Source organism: Calidris pugnax, unplaced genomic scaffold (assembly GCF_001431845.1).
Source record: "Calidris pugnax isolate Ruff unplaced genomic scaffold, ASM143184v1 scaffold30, whole genome shotgun sequence".
NCBI classification, from domain to species: Eukaryota; Metazoa; Chordata; class Aves; order Charadriiformes; family Scolopacidae; genus Calidris; species Calidris pugnax.
In genome coordinates this window covers 1,747,412-1,770,680 of record NW_015090776.1, presented here as the reverse complement: position 1 = coordinate 1,770,680, position 23,269 = coordinate 1,747,412, and the positions used below count along the sequence as shown (strand labels likewise).

Genomic DNA, 23,269 nt, shown 5'->3' with positions numbered 1-23,269 from the left:
CTGTGATACATCTTGCTGAATAGGACAGCAAGGTTCTTAAGGAGCAGAAATAGTTTTGAAATATAATTAGTAGTAACATCATTATGCAAGTCATGAACATAACTTTAACATAATTTTTTTTGTACACTTTAATTCAAGATATTTGCACTATGTTTTGTGTATGAAGTTCATGAATAACTCCCATCTGTAACTTATCTGCATGCCCCTCTTAAGCACATAAAATCCCTCTTTCAATGAGAAATGACCATGCTGTTTTGAGGAAGGCTCTTTGATGCTGTAGGGCACCTGGTGCTCTGGGGAGCAGAGCCATTACTGCCCAGATTTGATGACTCTCTTTTCAGTCGTTAACTAGACATGTGAGCTTGTGATTCTAAGATCTGTAAGTAAAAGTGTATGCAAAACAGCTACACTGCCAGAGACAAGGAATAAATTCAATAATAAAGAGCAACTCATTTGCACACAGTTGCAAAACTATAAACACAGATGCATATAACGCCTTATCATTTCCGTTCTTAGATTTATGTCCATTAACCTTCCCCAGGTTCGTTAGTTTTTCACTCGTAGAGCAAATTTAATAAAAAGCTGCAGTGTCCTGAAAAGTCCCTCCCGTGTTTCATAACGGCTCTGAAATCTCTGAGCTCCCAGAGAAAAGGCATCAGAGGAAGGCAGAGCCATAGTTCCAGAAGTACTAGGATCAAATCCAGATACAGGGGGGCAGGGAGAGGTGAGAAACAGATGCCAGTTACAGAACTGTCCTCAAGTGATTCATGATGTGCACAGCTTTCTCAGCTATTTTTATTTTGTTTAAAATCCTGCCAAGAGACACTGGGAGATACTCTGCATGCTCTGGTCTTCAGGAAGGTCTCCTCTCATGTTGATATTAGGAAACTGTTTGTCTCAAAAGGCAATTACACATTGTGCTTTGGCAACACACCATCACTCATGCAGTGTTTTCACACACTGATATTATCATGTGAGTAGTAGAAGGTGGAAGAAATATTTGTATTTAACATATAATCAAGGAAATTAATTGGAAAAAAAAAAGTCATTACATAGCTGTAATTCTAACTGGTAGCTTCAGTACCAGGGAGACTACATTTGCCACTAATTAACAATCTTGTTTTCTTGCTCAAAGGCCAGCAACCAGGCAGGCATTCAGAATGGGCTTTCTGGTATGACATGTCAATTTGATTTCTTTTGCTTTCTTCTTTGTATCATAGGGGCAAAGATCTGTTCATGGGCAGGAGAAGCACAAACTCTTTACAGTGCCAATCCCATCCGAGGCTGTAGAATAAAACCTTTTAATCAACATAGATCATGTGTAAAGCTTCTGAAGAGAAAGGTTGGCATGAAGACTTCAGGGTCTGAAGCATTCACACTTAGAACCATCCTCGGCCCTAATATTCATTAAAACCATTTGAAGCAGTTAAACTTAGCAAGAAAAAGGGACAGCAAATATGAAAAAACTTTTTATTACAACATTAAAAACCCTCTTATCACCCTTTATTAGTAAAAACTAGACTTATTGCCAATGTTTTTTCATTGCTTTTTTTTTTCCTTTTTTAACAGAAAGTTTTCCCCAGAAGCAACCCCGCAGATGACACCTGGCTGAACCATTACTTGTAAAGTATCAATATTTTTGTGCAGCTTCCTCAAGATTCTTTCTTGCCTTTTACACTAAGAGCATTTGTTGAAAACTGAATGATTCAAACTATTCACCTAACGCGTAATACTTTGAAAAGGCTAAATAAGAACAACTCTTTAAATGCATCTAGATCAGAAAAACACCACGTAAGAATGAAACCACCGCAGCAGCGCGCATGTTTGTTGCAAATTTTACAAGGGTTTTGATTTTTGCAAAATTTCACTTCCTTAAGGCCTTACAGTAAACTTCCAGACCCTCCTACATACGCACAGATACTGGCAGAGAATAGATGGAACCCCATCCCTGTGTCCAGGCTGTTCACTAGCAGTTTGTTATAGTTACATCCCATTCTTGTCAGCATTAATTAAAAGGGCTTAATTAACCTCCTTGGGCTTCTAACTACCAAGATACTGCAAAAACAGATGCTTATCCCAAAGTCCTGCTTTTAGTGTTGCAGAAAATGTTTTGCTGGTGTGAAAAATTAATTCTCTCCAGACAAAAGCCCTGCATGACCACAGCGATTTCTATGAATTCTTGTGTTACTGTGAGTTTTATGGGTATGCCTTAGTTTTAACACATGGAAACATAAATGGAAGTGAATAGCTTTGATCTCAAAATATCTAAAAATCTACATTATGTTAGTGTCAGGAGTGCATGCTGGGAAAGCACAGCGGGCAGAGGAATATCCAACTTTACTATTATGATAGCTATTAACATATGTCAGCAAGTGAGACAGAAGACTGGGGTTATGAAGAATTTCTCCCAGAGCGTAGATTTCCACTTTGATGTCAGATCAAGCACAGACTTCACATTATAACCTATGTTATGAAATAATAACACAAAAACACATAACTTGTCACTACATTCACAAAAGGAATCCTCTCTGATCATCTGATTTCTATTAAGTTTAAATCACATTTTAGCAATATGCTAATATGGAATTAATATTCAATTCAATTTTATACTTTTGGTCTCAAGCCAAATGAAAGAAGCGTAGAAGAAGTATTGCACATAAACTGACAAACTGACAAAGGCTCCTGTTTGAATAGTAAGCTGAGAACAGATTTCTTACAGCATAAATAAAGATCAAAACATTTAATAGGGATAAACAAAAAGTAGCCTTCAGCATTAATCAGCCAGTCACATTCATCTGTACTTTTGGCATCAACCAAGTGAACCTCATTAAAAAGGAATATTGTATTTGGATATTACTATATCTCGCTCCATTCACTTGCCAGCTGTCTCACTTCACTGCCAAGTTCTCCCTGCTCTCCTTGCCAATGGACCACGCAGAAGCCCAGGGTGTGCCGGCCGGCATCATCCCTTGCCCTGGCACTCAGCAAGGGCGACGCTGCACAACAAACCACACAGAGACATCTGGTTCCATAACCGCTTATGCATTAGCTCAGGGAAACAATACACAGCAGCAGCATTCAGAGTTGCTTTTGTAAGACTCTCCACAAGGCTTTCAAGCACAAATTTAACTTCTATAGGGTGGAGGGGACGCATTACTCAGATCTTCATGTTCAGCCAGGGAGTTCACAGAAGCTTCAAGTTCACCGATGCCAACGGCACTCTGCTACCACAAGACAGAAGAAGCTGATCTGCTGTGATCCACTGTGCAGCACCCACCCCGGCACTAAGTGTTCTGGGAAGGACAACAGGGGAAGGACCACCCATTTTCTCTCTGTAGCCAAAAGAACTTCCTCCCAAAAGACATACAGGTACGCACTACAGTTAGGAGTCCTCTTGCCAAAGTAGTTTTTCATAACCTCCCTGCACTTCCTTGTAACTGGGCACTCACCACCCCTATACAGACTCCATCAGAAAAAAAAATTCAGCACATGAAAAGTATTCATGCCTAACCTCCCTGCACTTCCTTGTAACTGGGCACTCACCACCCCTATACAGACTCCATCAGAAAAAAAATTAAGCACATGATAAATATTCATCTGCTGTGAACAAAAGGCTATAAAGAAAGCATCTGACGCCATACATACTGCATGCCTGGCCTTTGCAATGACCTCCCTGCAGGAGTAAGAGCCGCAGAAGGAAAGGAAATGGGTTCCTTCCTCCTCTTATCCCTGTCCCGGGTTTGCGCTCAGCCCAAAAAGCTGGTAGACTCAGGAAAAAGTACTTGGTGAACACCTTTATAAATGAAAATTAAAAAGTCAGGCTTCCTGCTTCAGCAGAGCAGCACTGACATGCTGCAGATGAAACGTCACCTTGGAAAACCAGTACTTCACAGAAAGTGAAATAGGGGACTTCGACCTCTGGAACTTAATGGGTTCTTCTCAGGGGATGTGCCCCCATCTGCACATGACAGAGAGACAATTCACTTTATTGAAATGTAATTTGAACTTGTTTATGCTCCTATGTATTACTAAGGACTGCACACAGCCCTCCTGGAAGGGGCATCAATCCAACACCTTTCCTACAGGTGCAAGTACAATACTTAATAGTTTAATAAGTTATTGCCTTGTGCTTTTTATTAACTGTTGCGGTAACCGGGATCGAATATCCTGCAAGAAGCTGGTTTCCAAGAGACAGACCCACACTGCATACGGCCTTGAACCAGAGGTCTGGGTAGGTCAGAAGACATCTGGAAGTACTGACTTCTGAACATGTTACAGTTCCACTCCTCCAAAACTCCTCTTAGAAAAGTTCTTAGAAAGAACTTAGTTTGAAAGGCTTACATTTCCTGTGAGAAAGCAGCAAGAAAATAATGAGCAAGAGCCCAAAATCGAATGCCTCTTCCTATGATGCATAATCTGAATACTATAAAAAAAATTTACAAAAAATCATCACTTACTTAGTTGTATTTGGGACAAATTATCTAAAAGACACAGAAAATGTAAAGGTATTTCTAGCTGAATGAGAGAGTTCGTTTGCCCTGCTTTTGTACTGATCTGTAGAGGATCTCACCCAGGGAACATTATCAAAAGAAACCTCCTAAATTCAGGCTAAGTCATGAAATCAGGCCGTAAGAGTGATTGGTCTAATAACACAAGCAATTTTTCCCCCATCGGTTCCTTTTCAGTGAATGCAGAAAAGAACCTCTTGCGAAGGACGGCTGCGTGGAGAAGACAATGAACTTAGGGATGCTCACTAATATTCTTGGGTGGCTGAGAACTCCAGAAGCTGCTCAGGCAATTCCTGACCCTTCAGCTAACCTGCATTTCCTGTGGAAGAAGCTACTTTTTGAAAACCAGCTTAATGACTATCATTGAGCCTGCTGTGAATGATAATTAACACCTAAGATTTGTACTGATTCAGCTCTCTTTCTTTCAAAGAATACTGACTTTTACATCAAAGAACGCTGCTGAGAGTTCAGCTGTTTTACTTCCTGCTCTAACATGGGTGGAAGTGGTAACAGATTTGAGGTAGTAACTTTAAAAACAAGCAGCCTGGAAAAAAATATCAACTCAGATTCTCACATAGTTCCAAATAACAGCCTAGAAAGAAGAACAAAGACACTAAACTGTTTTCTCTGAACTCAGTACAATATAACAATTTTCTCCTTGCCTGTTATTACAGTACGTACGCATTAATTTAACTTAATGCATTATGATGTTTATTTCTGTATCCTCTCTTTTCAGAGAAAAGAGCAGAGGAAATTCAGAGAACAGGGCACTGGGTTATGCCAAGGGTTAGTAATTTACCTTTTGTCCATGTAGGTAGTCTCTTTCCTGAAATTATTCCAGATATAAGCACATTCATGCTGGAAGTCCTATTGTGTTCATTCAGTTCTGGTTTCTGCTCCGTGTCTATATTGTGTTCATTCAGTTCTGGTTTCTGCTCTTGTTTGGGATGTACCTGAGAATTACCATTGCCTTGGCCAAGCCAAGTCACACATGTTGTCTCCCAGGCAATTTTTTTCCCAATCTGGATTTCAAGTTATTAGTTGGCTGGTAAGTATCCAAATCAGTTCCCCACAGCAGATAGCACACTTGCATCTTGTCAGGCTAATAGCTCCCACTTTCCCTTACTGCACATCAAATGTAATTGGCTCCCTTTATAAAGGAGGAGAGTACTAGGGCAGTACTCTTGTCACCTGTTGGCTTGACAAAGATCACTCAGCAGAATGCTGTTACAGCAACTACAACTCTTCAGCAGTACTCTTGTCACCTGTTGGCTTGACAAAATAGCAGAATGCTACTACAGCAACTACAACTCTTCAATGCCCAAAGTCAAACATACACTTTATTTCTTACGTGGGCAGGTGGAACACATTAATTTGGATGCTTATTTCTTGCAGGTGTGGCTTAGGTGCTTCTAGCACAGATCACTCTGAACTCTTTAACAGTGCTACTTGTAAGCAGACACTAAAAATACCTTTCAGTTGTGATGGTGATACCAGGCAGGCATTTAAACATTTTTAAATGATCAGCAAATAAGCAGGTAAAGGAAAACCACCATGCTATGGACAGAACAGTAACTACAGCATGTATGACTTTATTCTACCTGTACATTCAGATAAAGAAATACACCAGAATAGCACGCTGTTCATCAGTGAGCTCAATGCACAGCAGCTGGAACTTGATTACCTTAGATGGCTCCCAATTAGACAAATGTTCAGTGTTGCCTCAATGCATGTCAATCTGCTGCTGGAATTCATTATGCTGAGATTACTAAACTCAAACTTCTCTACTAATCACCACCATAAATACAAACAAAAGCCGTAAAAGTTTCTGCGTGCTATACAGCGGTGTTGTAGAAGCAAAATACAGTTGCAATCATTAAAAGAAGTGCTTCATTGTCTACTCTTACTTACACCAGAAAACGTGCAAAACAAAAGACTACCATAAAATCACATTTAGCATCACCCAAATTTCAGAGTTCTGGTTTTAATTGTGTATTTCAAATTCTTAGGGGGTGGGGGGGGAAGAAACAAAGAAACCACCACAAATCAATATCTTCAGCATGTTTAAATTAAAAAAAAAAAAGCCTGAATTCCTCCAAATCCCCCCTCAATCAATATTACTTCTGCATCTGAAAACACTAAGAAGAAAACATGACATATTAACCTGATAACTATGCGTACAGCAAACTCATATTTTGCCAACAATACTGTAGCAAACTGGAAAGAAACAGTTTACGTGGCTCATATAATTTCCCTCATCAGCGAGAAATACATCATTTAAAAGTTTATAGGATCATTAATGTTTCACACTCTTGGCCAATCTCTAGCCTCACACAGCTGCAATATGTTCCTCCAGGCTTCTGATAAATTATACGAAGCATCTGAAAAAGTAGCCAATGTCTTTACAAATTCATTTATGTTTCCACATAATCTGTTGGGAGGACTTGAGCAAGTCACGCAATGTAGCCACCATTTATCGATGTCCAAAGATGAGCACGTACTTTAAAAGTCAGTCACGGCACCAATACAATCCCAGAAGGCTTGAACTTTGTAAACCTGCATTCAGTGACCTTCCCAACTACTCTGAGCAGCATCCCAACAGTCCACAAATAGACACAAAATTAAAATGGCATCTTCAGCTGGCTGTGCTCAGTATTAGTGTGGAACAATTAGTGACTTAGGATACTATGTTCTCCTTAACCCAGAACACGCAAAAGGAGGGAAAAAAAATCAGCTCTCATTCAAGATTTCAGTCTGTATTTGTACAGCTGCTGGCACAAAATTCACATAAATGTTCTCTTTCAGAAACAGCAGCATCCAACTAAAAACTTTCAAAACAAGGGTTTACTACAATCCACTTAAGCATGTAAAGCAGATGCTGGGTTATTTTTAGAGCTACCAACATTTGTTCTCTGCCTTAGCTCCCACTCCAGAAAGAAAATGGGGATGAAAGCAATGTTTATTCCCTTATGATCCAAAATTCAGAGATCTATATGGAACTGTCCCAACAATAATAAAGGGCTTCAACATGAATTACGTTCTGAATTACTTGCAACTACACAAAGCATGAACCATCTCAACCTATTAAAAGGACTTAAAATTTCTTTCTTCAGAATGTTAATAATGACAAACCTATAGAGCTTTTTCTTCTTACATGTAGCCACCCTTTACTCTGTCACTGCCAAATGTAAGCTGTTCTTTTGAATACTGTTCAAGGCCCTATCAAGAACTATAAGTTGTACATGGCAATCACACACAACAAAGTATCTCCAGAAATCTGACAGAAATCATTTTGCCGAAACAAACTAAAATGATCACAAATAATAGCACATACAACCATCCTGATACCATCCAGCTTCTGCATACAGCCACTTGAAATGTTGGCAGTAGATTACTTTTTCTAAACAACGAGAGGCAGACGCCACTGCTGAAATCTGAATTCAGCTGCAGCTCAGCATTTCCAAAGTATTTATTCTGCTCTAAGCATTTTACATCAGAACTTAAAGAAAACACAACTCAGAGCAGTAGATTACTTTTTCTAAACAACGAGAGGCAGACGCCACTGCTGAAATCTGAATTCAGCTGCAGCTCAGCATTTCCAAAGTATTTATTCTGCTCTAAGCATTTTACATCAGAAATGAAAGAAAACACAACTCAGACTCTGAGCTAAGCCTGTCTAAACTGTCCGAGAGGGTTATCTCAGTCATGTTCTAAAGCTGTTAGCAATACCAGTGGTAGCCAAAATGCAATTCCCAACTATTTGATATAATCATTCTACATATACAAGTGATTTGAAACTCAATATTCTGCTGTGGCAGCAGTAAACTTCTTTACTACAAAAAACTGCCAGAAGTAATTTGGTCATTGTCTTAAAGGTCCCAGCTGGTCTACAGACATTAGGGAGGAAAACCTTCTCCCTGTGGAGAAGGGAGGAGTGAGAAGGAAGGTGTTTCTGTTGCTGCTTTTGACATGCTTGAATGAGTGCCTTGATGGAAAAATCCTGTATAATTTAAAACTAACTTTTTCAAATGTATGGGTGTTGCTTTTTTTCACGGCTAGAATTTTAACAATTATAACTCTGCTGTACCTATCGAAGTGTAATTCAAACAAGTCAGTGAAGAAACACTTCTTTCTGCTGTATTTTGTAATTGGTCCTACATAATTGATTGCACACCTACTTATTCCACCTGGGTAAACCAATATGCTCTTCCTATAAGAAAAACTACATCCCATTAATAACTGCTTCAACTCCATTTCTGACCTTTCTCTGTTTTGGAGCACCTAAGCCAGGCCAATTCCATTGAATTTTTCTCTTTTCTATAATTCTAAGTTTTCCATCAGTTAACAACATACTAGAATTACAGCAGCAAAGTTAATGAAGCTACGCACTCTGCCCAGAATATGACCCAGTATCATTAGCAAGCAGAAATCCTGCCAGAGACACCTACAAGTAGACAGAATAGTTTTCTTTCTAAAGCATTTTGAATTCTACTTCTTCCTACCCACAGGCAGGCACAGCTAGGAACCAAAGGTTCAAACCTCCACATGAAATGCAAAAAGAGGGAAACCTGCAATACTTTATTTTACTATATTTTAAAAGAAAATAATTCATTCTAAGACAAATTACTGCACTTATACTTTTTTTTAATAAAGTAATCCAGATGAACACAGACACTTACCAATTTAGTTACACCTACATAACTATATTTATAGTTTCACCAAAAAAAATTAATAATAATCCACATATCCAGCCTGTCAATTTTCTCAAAGTAGAGGTTGGCTACAAATATTGGGGATTTGGGGGTGTGGGGTGGGTATAGCTATTTCTGTGCTCTACTCTTTAGGAGACACTAACAACAAAATTACCTCAGGCTCCATTCACTTGTACAGCAATTACATTGGTAGTTACAGGAGGAGGATCAAACCACAGCTCACAGAGACACAGCACATGGCACTCTCACAAAATGAGCACTGGTGCTGTTTGCTGACTCCCACTGCCATTTTAAAACAGTGAAGAACTACATCATGTTCTGTCAGTCTCCAAGGGTTTTTATGAACAAGCATAAATAAAATACAAAAGTTACTAAGTTCTGTCAGTCTCCAAGGGTTTTTATGAACAGGTATAAATAAAATACAAAAGTTACTAAAAGAGACAGCTCACAAGATAAAAAAAAAAAAACGGAAACCATGACAAAGTTTAACATGAAGTTTCCTTGTTACCTTGCACTGTAAGGAAGACTGATGCTGTGGTAGATCCACCCTCATTAGAAGCGATGCAGTTGTACTTGCCCGCGTCCGTGAGCTTTACGGCCTTCACCTCCAAAGAGAGGTTGCTCATCACCCTGATGCGCAGGGGCTCCTTAAGCCTCACATCCCTGCCATTTCTCTGCCAGGTGAGGTTGTAACGCACTGTGCTTAAAGTTAGGCAGGTCAAGATGGCTCCTTCACCAGGGACAACCGTGACATTATTAGGAACCTGAATAATGGGTGGAGGCTCTGTGTAGAAAAAACAGAATAAAGAACAAAATTATAAGAGAAATATTTGGGAACCTTTCATTTGTTTGTGGATTCATTAAACTTCACGTTGCTGAAGCTATGAAACACAACCCGGGGCAGCAGCATCATTCCCTGATGCTAAGCTACCTGACAGGAGTACAAACTAAAAAAAAATTATCCTAAGAAAAGTGAGGATAACAGAGAATAAAAAAGTCTATATTTATTAAGGGTGAAAGTTACTCCAAAGCTCAGAGCCAGTCATAACTCCTCCTCATTTAAGCTGCATGTGGGGTCTCAGATGAGGTTCACAAGCTTTATGCTAGATCTCTGCATAGCAATGAATCACTCCTACACCCTGCATGCCTATAGACACAGTCCCTAACAGCAATCACCCTTATTACCAAAACTGTGCATTTCAACACATGCAGAGGAGATCACGAAAAGCTACACTTGCATACCGTGAATGGAGTTTTTCCCCTAGATTTTAGGTTTGGTTTGTTTGGGAGAAAAGACAAATATTCTAATGTTTTCTATGGGCACATCACCAGTATGTTACTTAAAGAAACTTAGAGACCTGAAGGCAAGTACAGGACTAACATCCCTGTCTGCTGAATGTCATTCCAGTGGAGCTGGAGCACCTCTCCTATGAAGAAAGGCTGAGGCATTTGTGCTGAATAAACATCACTACACTTGTGTACATGGGTGAGAAAAAAAGCACAGTAATTAAAACATACTTAGAACTGAAAATGTATTTTATTGGCCCCAAGTGCCATTGTTAAGAGTTAAGTGTTCCAGCACCACGTATTGCAATGCTTCAGCAAAAAAGGATGGACTACTACCCACCTGATACATCCAGAAATGTCTGCGCACGTCCAGTTCCTGCACTGCTAGTTGCCATACATTCATAAAAGCCTTCATCAGACACGGAAACCGTTGCAATTTCCCAACTCATGCTAGATGATTCTCTGGAGGAGGAAAAGGACATACTCACTACATTCCTGAAGGAATCAAGAGGTACAAGAACTCGGTTTCCTAACTACAGACACAGGAGATTTCCACAATAATTAAAAGGGAAAGGAAAATAGACCCTCTGATGAATCATACTGAATCTAGCTTTAGGGATTTTATTTATAGAAACGACATATACATTGTCAGGCTTCTTATAAGTATTTTTAAAAAAGTAAGTTTTTGCAGAATGTCTTGCACACCTACAAACACATGTCAACAGTGGCCACACAATAACTAAAACCACTGCATTTGCAGTCATTCACTCAGCTGCTCTTCCTACTTTGTTATATATACTACTTGAGAATATATATTTCCTTAATGTCAACAAGTTTCTCTGTAGAACCAATATGCAGTACCAAACCTGTGGCTCTCAGTAGCAAGGGTAACAAGGGTTCATCCTCCCAGCATGAGCTTCTCAAATTCCCAGCTACAGAGAGGGGCTGTACATAAAGGAGACCCCATCCTTTACCAGATATAATCTACTTTCCCCCACTGTATGTAAATCCACTGTTAGATTCATGCAGTGGAGAGGGCAGCATCTGCCCTGATACATGATAACTACATCCAGGTAGCTCACTTTCTACTTTTTAAACTGCAGGGTTTATCTCCATCCCAAACATTTGCAGTCCAGTAAAATGTGAAGTATCTCTATGAAGATGACTCCTGCTCTGCCAGAACTTACGGCCAGCAATAACTACGATAATCCAATATTCTGCACATTGATTGCCTAGCCATACAACAGCACAATGGAGATAAAGACAGAATTGATGGATTCAAGACTGAAAATAGGGTACAGAAGAGATGCGAGCAAGATAATGTAACAGGAATCCAGAGAAATACTTGGTAATTTTTCTATAAATCCAGCAAGAGCAAAGCCGAGCACCAATAATACCACAGATCTACAGCATACAATGTTAAAGTCAAGAAGAGAATAAAAGTACAGCTACATTGACTGGTAGATGTGCTTAAAAACAAACACTCTTGCAGCTTCTCAAAATTCAAAACCATGTTTTGTGCAAGAGACACACAGATGATGACATAAATGAGCAAAACAGCAGTTCTTCTGCAGTGTCCGAGTGCTCCCTGTGGCCTGTTGCTATGGGATATAAACAAAACTGATGAGCGCTAAAATATCCATGATAGCTTTGGCAAGTAATGGCCACGTTATGGGAAAACACTAAACTATAAATTCCTTTGTTTGTTGGAATAGATTGATTTATCAACCCCTAAAGGATATAGAAAGGACAAAAGAAAGATTTGGAATAAGCATGGGAGTTCAATACTGTAGCACCATGAGACAGACAATCCAATTATATCACAAATGAAAACAGTATAAAGTGACCTTAAATGGCTTCCTACTTATTCTCTCTTACTTCATACTTATTCTAGATAACTTACTATATCATATATCAAATCTATGACATTTTACAGTGCAATGCTGGCAAATGGAAATGGCAGTAACTGCCAACACTAAAGAATAAGATAGTGTTTCTTCCAAGTAAAAAGTGATAAACTTCTCTTTTTCATGGAAAGTATATTAAAAGTGAAGTAACACAATCCTATCCTTCTTCATTCCTGACTTTTGCTATACACCAGATGTGGAACATGGAAACCTTGAGAATGGAAGCATAAAAGGCAATGTGTCCGGAGTGGAAAAGCTTGGCAAACAGAGAGCTGCGGTAGGCTATTAGAAAAAAATAAATACAACAACGGCAGCAATGAATAATACACACCTCAAGGCATCTGCTGCATACTTTGGCACTGACTCGAAGAAGCAGTAACCACACATAAAACTCTTTGCAACATGTGTTATTGGGATAACTCAGCACCTTTCATCATCAAGTAATTTATTTACCCAATTCATTTTACAATATATGTAATTTGCTGATCAAACCACTTATTTAGTCAGTTCGGAAAATAAAAATATACTCCCTTAGCCGATTTGCAAAACCTGAAGAGCAAGTTACATCCTGGTTACTAGTTACTGTAGAAGCACTGGCAGAGATCACAGTGTTGTATCTAACCTCACCTCTTGGTCACTATAAACCACCACACCCCATACCACGTTTTCCCTGCGGCAAGCTGTGGCTGTCATGAATGAACTCACATCTAAGACTCACTAATATTGCACTCAGTAATACATAGTTTTGAGGGACATATTCTGCGTGGTTTAGGAAATCAGATCCTAGACTTGAGTAACAGCCACAAATACTATCTGGTTCAGAGTGATCTTTTTTTATTATTTTGATTAACTAAACAGAATGCCTTTTTTATCAGAATTTCACACTTTATTTTTGCTGATTCTGGCCTTTGCGGAGCTGCTGGGATCTGCCATTTGTAATAAAGAATTTATTTTAGAGACACATTAGTGCTCAGCTGCCCCTGATTTCCCACTGGAATGAAGTGCTTAACTACTGGTCTTGGTCTCCTAAATCTGACTTGTCAGAAATGAACTAAGATATTAATCAAAATCCACATTTTCTTACTAGACCACCACAAGATGCAGAAATCTAGAAAAACAAAACTGTTGCAATTTCAGCTAAATTTCTTTTTCGTGCACGTTACTCATTTAAAACGAGGAATGATTATTACAGCTGAAAGTACCTGTAGAATCAAAGTACATTCACTTCAAGAACCCCTAACCTATATTCATTCTAATGGTACTTTCATACAGACAACTGTCATGGTAAAACTATAATATTCAGCTTATAAGCCATTTACTTTTCCAAAAAAGTATTTAAAAAAATATATAAAATTGAGTAAAGATGAGATTTCGTCACCAAAATCCTGAAAATCACAGAATCATACAGAATCACAGAATCTTAGTGGTTGGAAGGGACCTCCGAGATCATCGAGTTCAACCACATTAAAAAAAAAAAAACAACAAAAAACCACAAGACAAAAAAAAAAACACCACAAAAACAACAAACCCAAAACCACCACCCACCAACTAAACCCCACACCCACAACCCCACACACTACACCCCACCACAAACCAATAATCTTGGGCACTAGAGCATGCCCTGAAGAGCCATGTCTACCCGTTTCGTAAATAGCTCCAGGGATGGTGACTCCACCACCCCCCTGGGCAGGCTGTTCCAGTGCCTGACCACTCTTTCAGTAAAGTAATTCTTCCTAATATCTAATCTGAATCTCCCCTGCTGCAGCTTCATACCATTACCTCTGGTCCTGTCATTATTCCTTTGGGAGAAGAGGCCAGGCTGGATGGGGATTTGAGCAACCTGGTCTAGTGGGAGGTGTCAATTCAATGGTCATTCAATGCAAGACCAATAATACAGCTCAAATCTGCATTAAACTAGTAAGCTGGAGAAAACCTGTATGGAACTTCACTACTAATACAATGGAGACAAACCAAACCAAATTAGATCCTATTTAACTGTGATCAATAATATCCAGCTTGAGATATATTTTGTTAAATTAAGTTGGATCATCTGTTCATTCACCTGGTCTGTAATACAAAACTGAAAAATGCAGCCCAATCATAAAGGTGCTGGATATGTGCAAAGCAAAGAGTAGAAGTGTGGGGTTTGATAAATAAAGAATGGAAAAAATTACACAGCTGCTAAAGTATGTGCCAAGGTTGACTAAGTGTAAATAGCACCTCATTAAAAAGAAAGGGAGGGGGGAGTGGAATAAAAAGAGCTGCAGCATTTCACACTGCCAACAGTGTACAAGGGAGCTTCAGGATTTATTTATTTTGGTAGTCATGTACCTGCTATTCAATGCTAGAACTTAGCCTTCAATCCTCTCCTGAAGCTCTTCAGGCTTTACAAGAGGCTAACAGGGGCTCCTGACACTGGCTTCTAGGACATCCCTTTTGTTTTCAACTACCAGAATTACAAATGGACTTTATGAGTATTCAAATACAACCATAACTTTTTTTTTATTCTACAGAGAAGAACATTTCATTTATTTCATTCTACAGAGAAAGAATATGCAATCAATTTTCTATACAGAAATCTGAATAGCTTTCTGGGATATTCAGTATAAGTTTTCCAATTTTGAGAGATTCTCTGAAGAGGAAAATTTTCTAGGGCAGGTCATACGAGATACTTCTAGAGCATCCATTAAAAATAAAGCAAACTAATGTACATTCCATAATAATATATGTATCATTGGGGAGGGTGTTCCAGAAAAAAGCTAAAGATCCACTTTACATAACTTTTAAAAAAACAAATTAAAAGCATTTGTCTTCCAGACATTTAGACCCAGTTTACCATAATTTAAGAGCACACATTTAAGGGAGATTTTGGCCAGATCTCAACATCTATACAGAGCGTACACCCTCCTCAAACATGCATGTACATATATTTTAAAAATAAATCTTCCCATAGAATGTAGTGTCCCTGATGAATATCATCAAAAATAACAGAATGAAAATAATAGGATATAAGCACTAAAATATTAAATAACAATTAGAGGTTATAGGATATAACAGTATTGGAAAAAAAAAAGTCAATACTTACTTGAAGAACTGATCCACTCCTAATTTTACTCCATTTTTAGTAAAACGCTGAGTAAAAGGTATAAGACTTTCTACATGGCAAGGAACAGACCCTGGCTGTAAGTAATATCCTGGAGTCTTGGTGGGCATTGTAACTTTTGGAGCATCTGAAGAAAGCAAATATCCCCCAAAAGATTACTACCAGCTGCTAACATGTATCCTATTTTTTCCTTTTTTTAAAAAAAAATAATAATTCAATTTCTGATAAAATTATGCTTAGCAGATAATAACATTAACTTCTCCATCACAATCTAGAGATAGAACTTTGGAAAGAAACAGCACAGAAAGTACTTGTGTAAGTTAGAAAAAGATATCAGATACCAATTTTAACTGATTCAGATATGAGAAATGTACATTCAGTTCAAGTTAAAATCTCTTACCAGGAGTAATACTAGAAAATGAAACACTTGAAACTCTCTGAAAAAGATAATCATCCTTGTCATAGCCTGTTATTTTAACAAAAAAAGCTTCATCTGGTGGAATGAAGTCAGAAATATTCCAGAGTCCATAGGGCTTTCTGTCAGGATAGTATTTCACAGGCAAGGTCTTAAGAAGTTCCCCAGTAATACTCAGAAGTTCCAGTCGGTCTACTCTAGCTGGAAGAAAGATCCCTGTGGTATTTAGCAGCACGAAGGTAGGAATCCCTAGGAAAACAGAAACATGCTATTTTAAGTTTCAAAAAAAAAAGAAAGAGGTAATTAGAAAAGGAAAGGTTAAATTCCATATGTATGGCCCACGACCCCATGAATGCACCATTCAGTTTCAACCCTTACTGACTAAGTAGCAAAAAATTAAACTGTGCTAAACTATGCTCTGCTTATTAGCAGTCAGGAGACACAGCACTGATTAGGGTTTAAATTACTGATTTCCAACTGGCATTTCAGAAATAGCAGCCTTTGTGTTAACTCCTCACCATGCCCCAGAGCCAAAGGCTTTTCCTGAAGCTCCAAAAGTAACAGAAACAGAGTTGCAATTTTGAGGCATTTCGTAGCTAAAGATATCTGGATTTATGTGATGGAAAAAAACAAGCTAATACAAAAAAACACCACAGTACGATAAAACAGGAACATTGGCTGTTCTCACATATTCAAGGCTCAAGAATCAACCAACAGTGGCCCCAGATTTATTACAAAGTTCACCAGAGAGATCATCACAGAGTTCTACTTGATTTTGTGGGCCCAGAAAGGGTTATTGTTTAGCATGGAATAAAATGGAAACGAACCTTGCACTGGTCTGCTGGATGTTTTTTTAAAATCTAATGTTGCCTTCCTGGAAAAGCCAGCTCGAAAGTCAATAGTGCTGAGACCTGTGATACGCACAGAGTGCCTTCCACTGCTCGAGGTCTGAAAAAGCAAGGGAGTGAAAGACCATGTGAATAACTACCATTTCAGGAATTGCAACGTTTCCCATCTGTCCACTGAGTTCACTAGACAGACTTCAGCTTTCATTGAAAAACAAGACAGAAAAGAGGCTTATGATAAAAGCTGTATGTTAAAACGGCTTTACTAAAGCTTTACTTTTGCATACTAGACCCTACAATTGTAGCGTCAGCAAAAAGAGCTAATTTGTCTCAGAGGTAAATCACAACCCAAACACAAGAAAAACAACTACTTGTCACATCCTAGTGACTGGAACGGGAGGCTGTCTGGAAGGTCATATTCTGACATTATAAAGTATATTATAAAATAGTAAATGAAACACAAGACAACAGAAAAAACATTTTTGCTGGTAATATATATAGGCAATTTACTTCCAGTGCTACAATTTATCTTACTTTTTTATTTATTAGTAAGTTCCCTTTTTATATATACATAAAACTAATTTTACCTACGAGGCATATGCAAACATCATTGAACTAGTATTAAATCTCACCAGGGACACCAAGAACAAGAAGAAAAAAAATCTATGTCAGGAATAATGGCAAGACTAGGGGAAGATGTGGGCCCTCTCCAGTAGGAAACAGGAGACCTGGTCACCCAGGATATGGAGAAGACACACGAAGACTGAGACATATGAAGACTGAGACACATGAAGACTGAGACACATGAAGACTGAGACACTGAATGACTTTTTCACCTTGATCTTCACCGGGGAAGGCTCTAACCACACCATCCAAGTCACAGAGGGCAAAACGAGGGGCTATGAGAATGAAGAACCACCCACTGTAGGAGAAGATCAGGTTTGAGACCATCTAAGTAACCTGAAGGTACATAAGTCCATGGGACCTGATGAAATCCATCCACCAGTCCTGAGGGAGTTTACGGATGAAGTTGCTAAGCCCCTCTCTATTATATCTGAAAAGTCATGGCAGTCTGGTAAGTTCCCACTGACTGGAAAAGGGGAAACATAACCCCCATTTTTAAAAAGGGAAAAAAAGGAAGACCTGGGGAACTACAGGCCGCTCAGTCTCACCTCTGTGCCTGGCAAGTTCATGGAGCAGATCCTCCTGGAATCTCTGCTAAGGCACACAGAAAATAAGGAGGTGATTGGTGACAGCCAACATGGCTTCACCAAGGGCAAGTCGTGCCTGACAAATTTGGTGGCCTTCTGAGATGGTGCTACAGTGTTGGTAGATAAGGGGAGAGCAACAGGCATCATCTACCTGCAGTTATGCAAACTGTTGACACTGTTCCACATGACATCCTGGTCTCTAAATTGAACAGACATGGATTTAATAGATGGACCACTCGGTGGATAAGGAATTGGCTGGATGGCTGCACTCAAAGGGTTGCAGTCAATAGCTCTATGTCCAAGTGATGGCCAGTTCCTCAGGGGTCAGTACTGGGACCAGTGCTGATTAACATCTTTGTTGGAGACATGGACATTGGGAGTGAGTGCGGCCTCAACAAGTTTGCCACTGACAAGGTATGTGGAGTGGTTGACACACTGGAGGGAAGGGATGCCATCCAGAGGGACCTGGAAAGCCTTGAGAGGTGGGCCGGTGCAAACCTCATAAAGTTCAACCAAGCCAAGTGCAAGGTCCTGCATGTGGGTTGGGGCAATCCCAAACACAAATATAGGATGGGTAGAGAATGGCTGGAGAGCAGCCCTGAGGAGAAGGACTTGGGGGTGTTGGTGGATGAGCTCAACATGAGCTGGCAACATGCACTGGCAGCCCAGAAAACCAACCGCCCCCTGAGCTGCATCAAAAGAAGCCTGGCCAGCAGGTCAAGGGAGGTGATTTTGCCCCTCTACTCCGCTTTGGTGAGACCCCAGGACATGGACCTGTTGGAAAGGGTCAAGAAAAGAGCCCCAAAAAGAACAAGGACTGGAGAGAAGGGGGCTCGGGGGAGACTTTATAGCAGCCTTCCAGTACCTGAAGGGGGCCTACAGGAGATATGGGGAGGGACTCCTTATCAGGGAGTGTAGCAACAGAATGAGGAGTAATGGTTTTAAACTGAAAGAGGTTATTTAGATTAGGTATTGGGAAGAAGTTCTTTCCTGTGAGGGTGGTGAGACAATGGAACAGGTTGCCTAGAGAAGCTGTGGATGCCCCATCCCTGGAGGTGTTGAAGGCCAGGCTGGATGGGGCTTTGAGCAACCTGGTCTGGTGGGAGGTGTCCCTGCCCAGGGCAGGGGGTTGGAACTCAATGACCTTTAAGGTCCCTTCCAACCCAAAGCATTCTGTAATTCTATGATCATAGGCACTGGATATCATGAAACAAGTGCCAAGTACAGACGAACCTCAATCAATACTATATATAGAAGGATCTTCTCTTTCCCTGTCAAGGGAGTTAGACTTTTACAAACAATGACAAACACATGGACAATTTCAACCACAACATCGGGAAAAAATAAAAGATTCAAAAGACTATGAAGAGTGGTATCTAAGCTATCTACTACCCAAGCCAAGATAAAATCCGCAGTTCGTAGAACCTACTCTGGGTTTTTGTTCAGGGAGACAAGACAGCACGCAAGACTTGCAATGTGAAAGAAAATCAGTACTAAAATGAAGTCATTCCACTGAGCTTTTTCTATTCAGAGTATTCTCTGCTCCATTCTCAAATACATAATTCCTTCAGTTTAGTAACTATCTCTGATGCAGCTGCATGTGAATATTAAATTAGACAGTTGTTTCTTATAACTAACTGCCTAGGGACAGCCGTTTAGACACTATGACAAATTGATGTCTATCTGATTAAAACAAACTCGATTTGCTTCTATTTGGTTAGCCTTTCACCTCAGAAAAAAATCACTATTAAAGACTTTTTTATATAAACCAGCTGTTAACAATACAAAGAAATATTTAAGTGTGCCAAATAACTCATGTTATCAAGCGTTAATTGGTAGTTAAAATTTCATTAGACAAATTCAGTGACAAAGTTTTCTTTTTATAGCTTTATGCATCTGTATAAGGAATTTATGGTGTAAAAAAAACTTAAAAAAATCTTTGTGAAAAGTTTATTTTAAAGTCTTCAGCCACAGTCTTAAAAATCTTAGTGCAATCAAAACAAGCCAGTGACTAAAGCTGAGCAAGAAGTCCACAGAAAAATACACTGGGAAATTATTTCTCTTTATGAATTATTCAGACTTTTGGATAATTTTGAATGTTTAAGGCTAGAATAACCTTATAAAAAAGTTTACCTTTCACTGGTAACAATAAATGTAACACGCCAAAGGATTGCTTCCAATTAGTATCTTTGTCAAGTCTCTTCTCATTATTTGTATTTTAACATGGATCACTGGTATTGTACATTAATGCTTCTCCTCCCAGAGTGGACAAGCATGATAAAAAAAGCAAACGTATTTGTCACAGATGTCAGGAAAAAATGCTTTCCTGTCTTGCAAGCAACAACAAAAAAACCACCAAATTGCCCAAGATGCATGTATCTATAAACACATGTATGAAAAAATGCACAGGTTTCTGTAAAACAAACTCTTTATTTTCACACAACAGAAAAACCAAGCTACGGTGGCTAAATAAACTTTTAATTGCACAGTTATGTTTATACGTTTATATTTACAGTGATGGAGATACACAGCTGAATCGGGCTTTAAGGAATGCGATTATTCAGTAGAAATCACTCTATACTGGTTTGTCATTACACACCAGTGAACCAGCTGCATTTGGCTGTAGGGGTGTAAGGGAGTAACAACAGCAGCAGTCATTAAAGACCTGTCCCCATCACAAGAAGAGTCAAATTTTGCTGCTGATTTCTCATTGCTTTTCCTCTCCTTTTCTCAACCCCACAGTTGACCTTTTTAACTCTAAGCAGCAGGGAAGTTTTTGTGGCAATGCTCAGCTGAAAAAGCTATGGCCTATTGATTAACAACAGAACAACACCAGAGCAGCTGGTGGCTTCTCAGCTCCAGCTTCTTCTCCACTGACTTGCCTCAATCACTCACTTGCCTTTTCAACATGGCAGGCAAGGCCTTTAAGGAGTAATTAGATCCAGCTGCCTTCTAATGCTGCTGTCCTGCAACTTGCAGATAACTGTTATTTGCAAGCTGTCAGATACCTGCCAAACTGCTCCAAAGAAGTCTTTTAAGAGGAGTCCATACGACAGGTCTTTGTGGGAGGGATTTGACAAGAGGAAATGGCCTCAAGTTGCGCCAGGGGAGGTTCACATTGAATATCAGGAAAAATTTTTACACTGAAAGGGTTATTAAGCATTGGAATGGGCTGCCCAGGGCCGTTGTTGAGGCACCATCCCTGGAGGTATTTAAAAGACAGGTAGACATAGTGCTTAGTGACATGGTTTAGGGATGGTTTCTGTCAGAGTTAGGTTGATGGTTGGACTAGATGATCTTAGAGGCCCCTTCCAACCTAGACAATTCTATGATTCTATGAAAAGCAGACTGATGCTCCCTCTTCTATTAAACACGTAAGACTTCCCATTGAGGCCCATCTCTAGGTAGGTTTCTCTCTCAACAGTAGGACCAGCAGGAAACATGTGCAACAGCAGGACCACCTTTGTGAAGGTGGGCCTTTGCAAAGGCTTCCTTCTACATAAAACCTGTACCGTTCGCTGATACCCAGAGAGAGTAGCCACATACTCATCTCATGTCATCAATCTTTGAAAAGACTCCTGTCACCTTGTCACCCAAGAGTACTACAGCAGACCTGGAAGGAAAACTTATTTATTAAATACACATACACGCACAGATTTGATGTCCTCATACTGAAGTACCCGAAGGCAACTGGAGGCCTCCTGCAGCACAGGATGGAACTGGATTGCACACAGTGCATGTTGTATTACTCAAACCTGCCATTTAAAGACTTCACTGAGCACTCAAACTGCACTAACACTTGATTGTGGATTAAGGGGGGATATTCTTGGACTGATCATTTTCCAGTTATTTAGTAGTGGCTAATACTGTTTAGCTCACTGTGATTTGTTATTATACTAAAATGATGGCTTTTTGCACTTCCAGTGGCAAGTACTCTTTGCACAAACCTAATTAAGACCTGTTTTGGTCATAAAAGTTAAACTAATTGAAATATTTCAACTATATTCAAAACAATTTTTCTTTTCTTTTTTTTTTTAAACCCATACTACATAAATGTAAATGTTTTATTCTCCACAGAACCGGAAACAGCATTATGCAGAGCTTAGGAAAAAATAAAAAACTGTAAAACCCTCACTTGCAGGAGCAGCCTGATGCTTTGGCCGGGGCTGGTTTGCATCTAGCTCATGGCCTCATTCCAGCTGAGTCCCGTGGCAGCTTGCTCCACGCTGAGTGCCAGCCTCAGATTCAGGGGAGTTCCTTAGCTCTGAGGGATGTTACATATTGAGCCTGTAAGAGCAGCAAGCTCCTCTCTCAGCACTTCCTGGGATCCAGGTATTTGGGGGACACAGTTCACAGCTCAGCTCACAACCAAAAAGGCCTCAGCTTAGTAACAGCAATGCAGGGCCAGGGGGAGATCACACAGGGCTTTTGCTTTTTCCACACTCTGTTTCTCTGTGTTGCAGAGCAAACGTTTACTAGACTGCATGCTTCACCTAAAAGACTCCAACAAGCAACAGAGTTCAGCACTAAGGTATTGGCTGCAGGAAAAGTTCTCTCAGTACCCAATACGTCTGATACAATCAAGCAATATTTTTTTAATTTTTTATTTATTTTTTCTTTTTTAAACAAATCACCAGGGTGTCTCTGTACCAGGTTTTTCATCATTCCTGGTCCTGGAAGCATAGATAGACATTCAAAAAAGTCTCCATAGAGCTGCTTCGCTCAACATGCTTTACTAGTTCCAGGTCTGCAGCAGTATCAATAGTTTCCTACAGTGCTGTGAATTAATGTGAATTAATAATCCTTTTCAAACTAGCTCTGCACTTATGACACCACCAATACACAGCATACATCCATTCAGCACACCTTATTGTGCGCTTGACAATAAAGGTGACACAGGTGACTTTCCCTCCTAAAATGACAATATAGTGTTTACCCTTCTAGAACATAACAGTCCAGCTGGAAGGGACCTATACAGCAGTATCAATAGTTTCCTACAGTGCTGTATGTGAATTAATACTTTTCAAACTAGCTCTGCACTTATGACACCACCAATACACAGCATACATCCATTCAGCACACCTTATTGTGCGCTTGACAATAAAGGTGACACAGGTGACTTTCCCTCCTAAAATGACAATATAGTGTTTACCCTTCTAGAACATAACAGTCCAGCTGGAAGGGACCTATATCAATATGATTGTTTGCACATCAGCTTAGGAAAGCTGGGATCATGCTGCTTAATCTATGTAAAGACAAATGCAATAATAATACAAAGCAT

The 23,269-nt window shown here is 39.5% G+C and overlaps 1 protein-coding gene across 1 annotated transcript in view; it reads right to left on the bottom strand.

Annotated features, from left to right (window-relative positions):
* Window positions 1-23,269, bottom strand: part of HMCN1 (hemicentin 1) — a 223,243-nt gene that overhangs the window by 143,167 nt on the left and 56,807 nt on the right. Inside the window, exons 7-11 of the mRNA XM_014946817.1 lie at window positions 16,760-16,880; window positions 15,918-16,181; window positions 15,500-15,644; window positions 10,848-10,969; window positions 9,729-10,004 (exon numbers count right to left, since the gene is read on the bottom strand). Coding sequence (XP_014802303.1) covers window positions 9,729-10,004; window positions 10,848-10,969; window positions 15,500-15,644; window positions 15,918-16,181; window positions 16,760-16,880 — 928 coding nt within the window. The remainder of the gene's footprint in view (window positions 1-9,728; window positions 10,005-10,847; window positions 10,970-15,499; window positions 15,645-15,917; window positions 16,182-16,759; window positions 16,881-23,269) is intronic.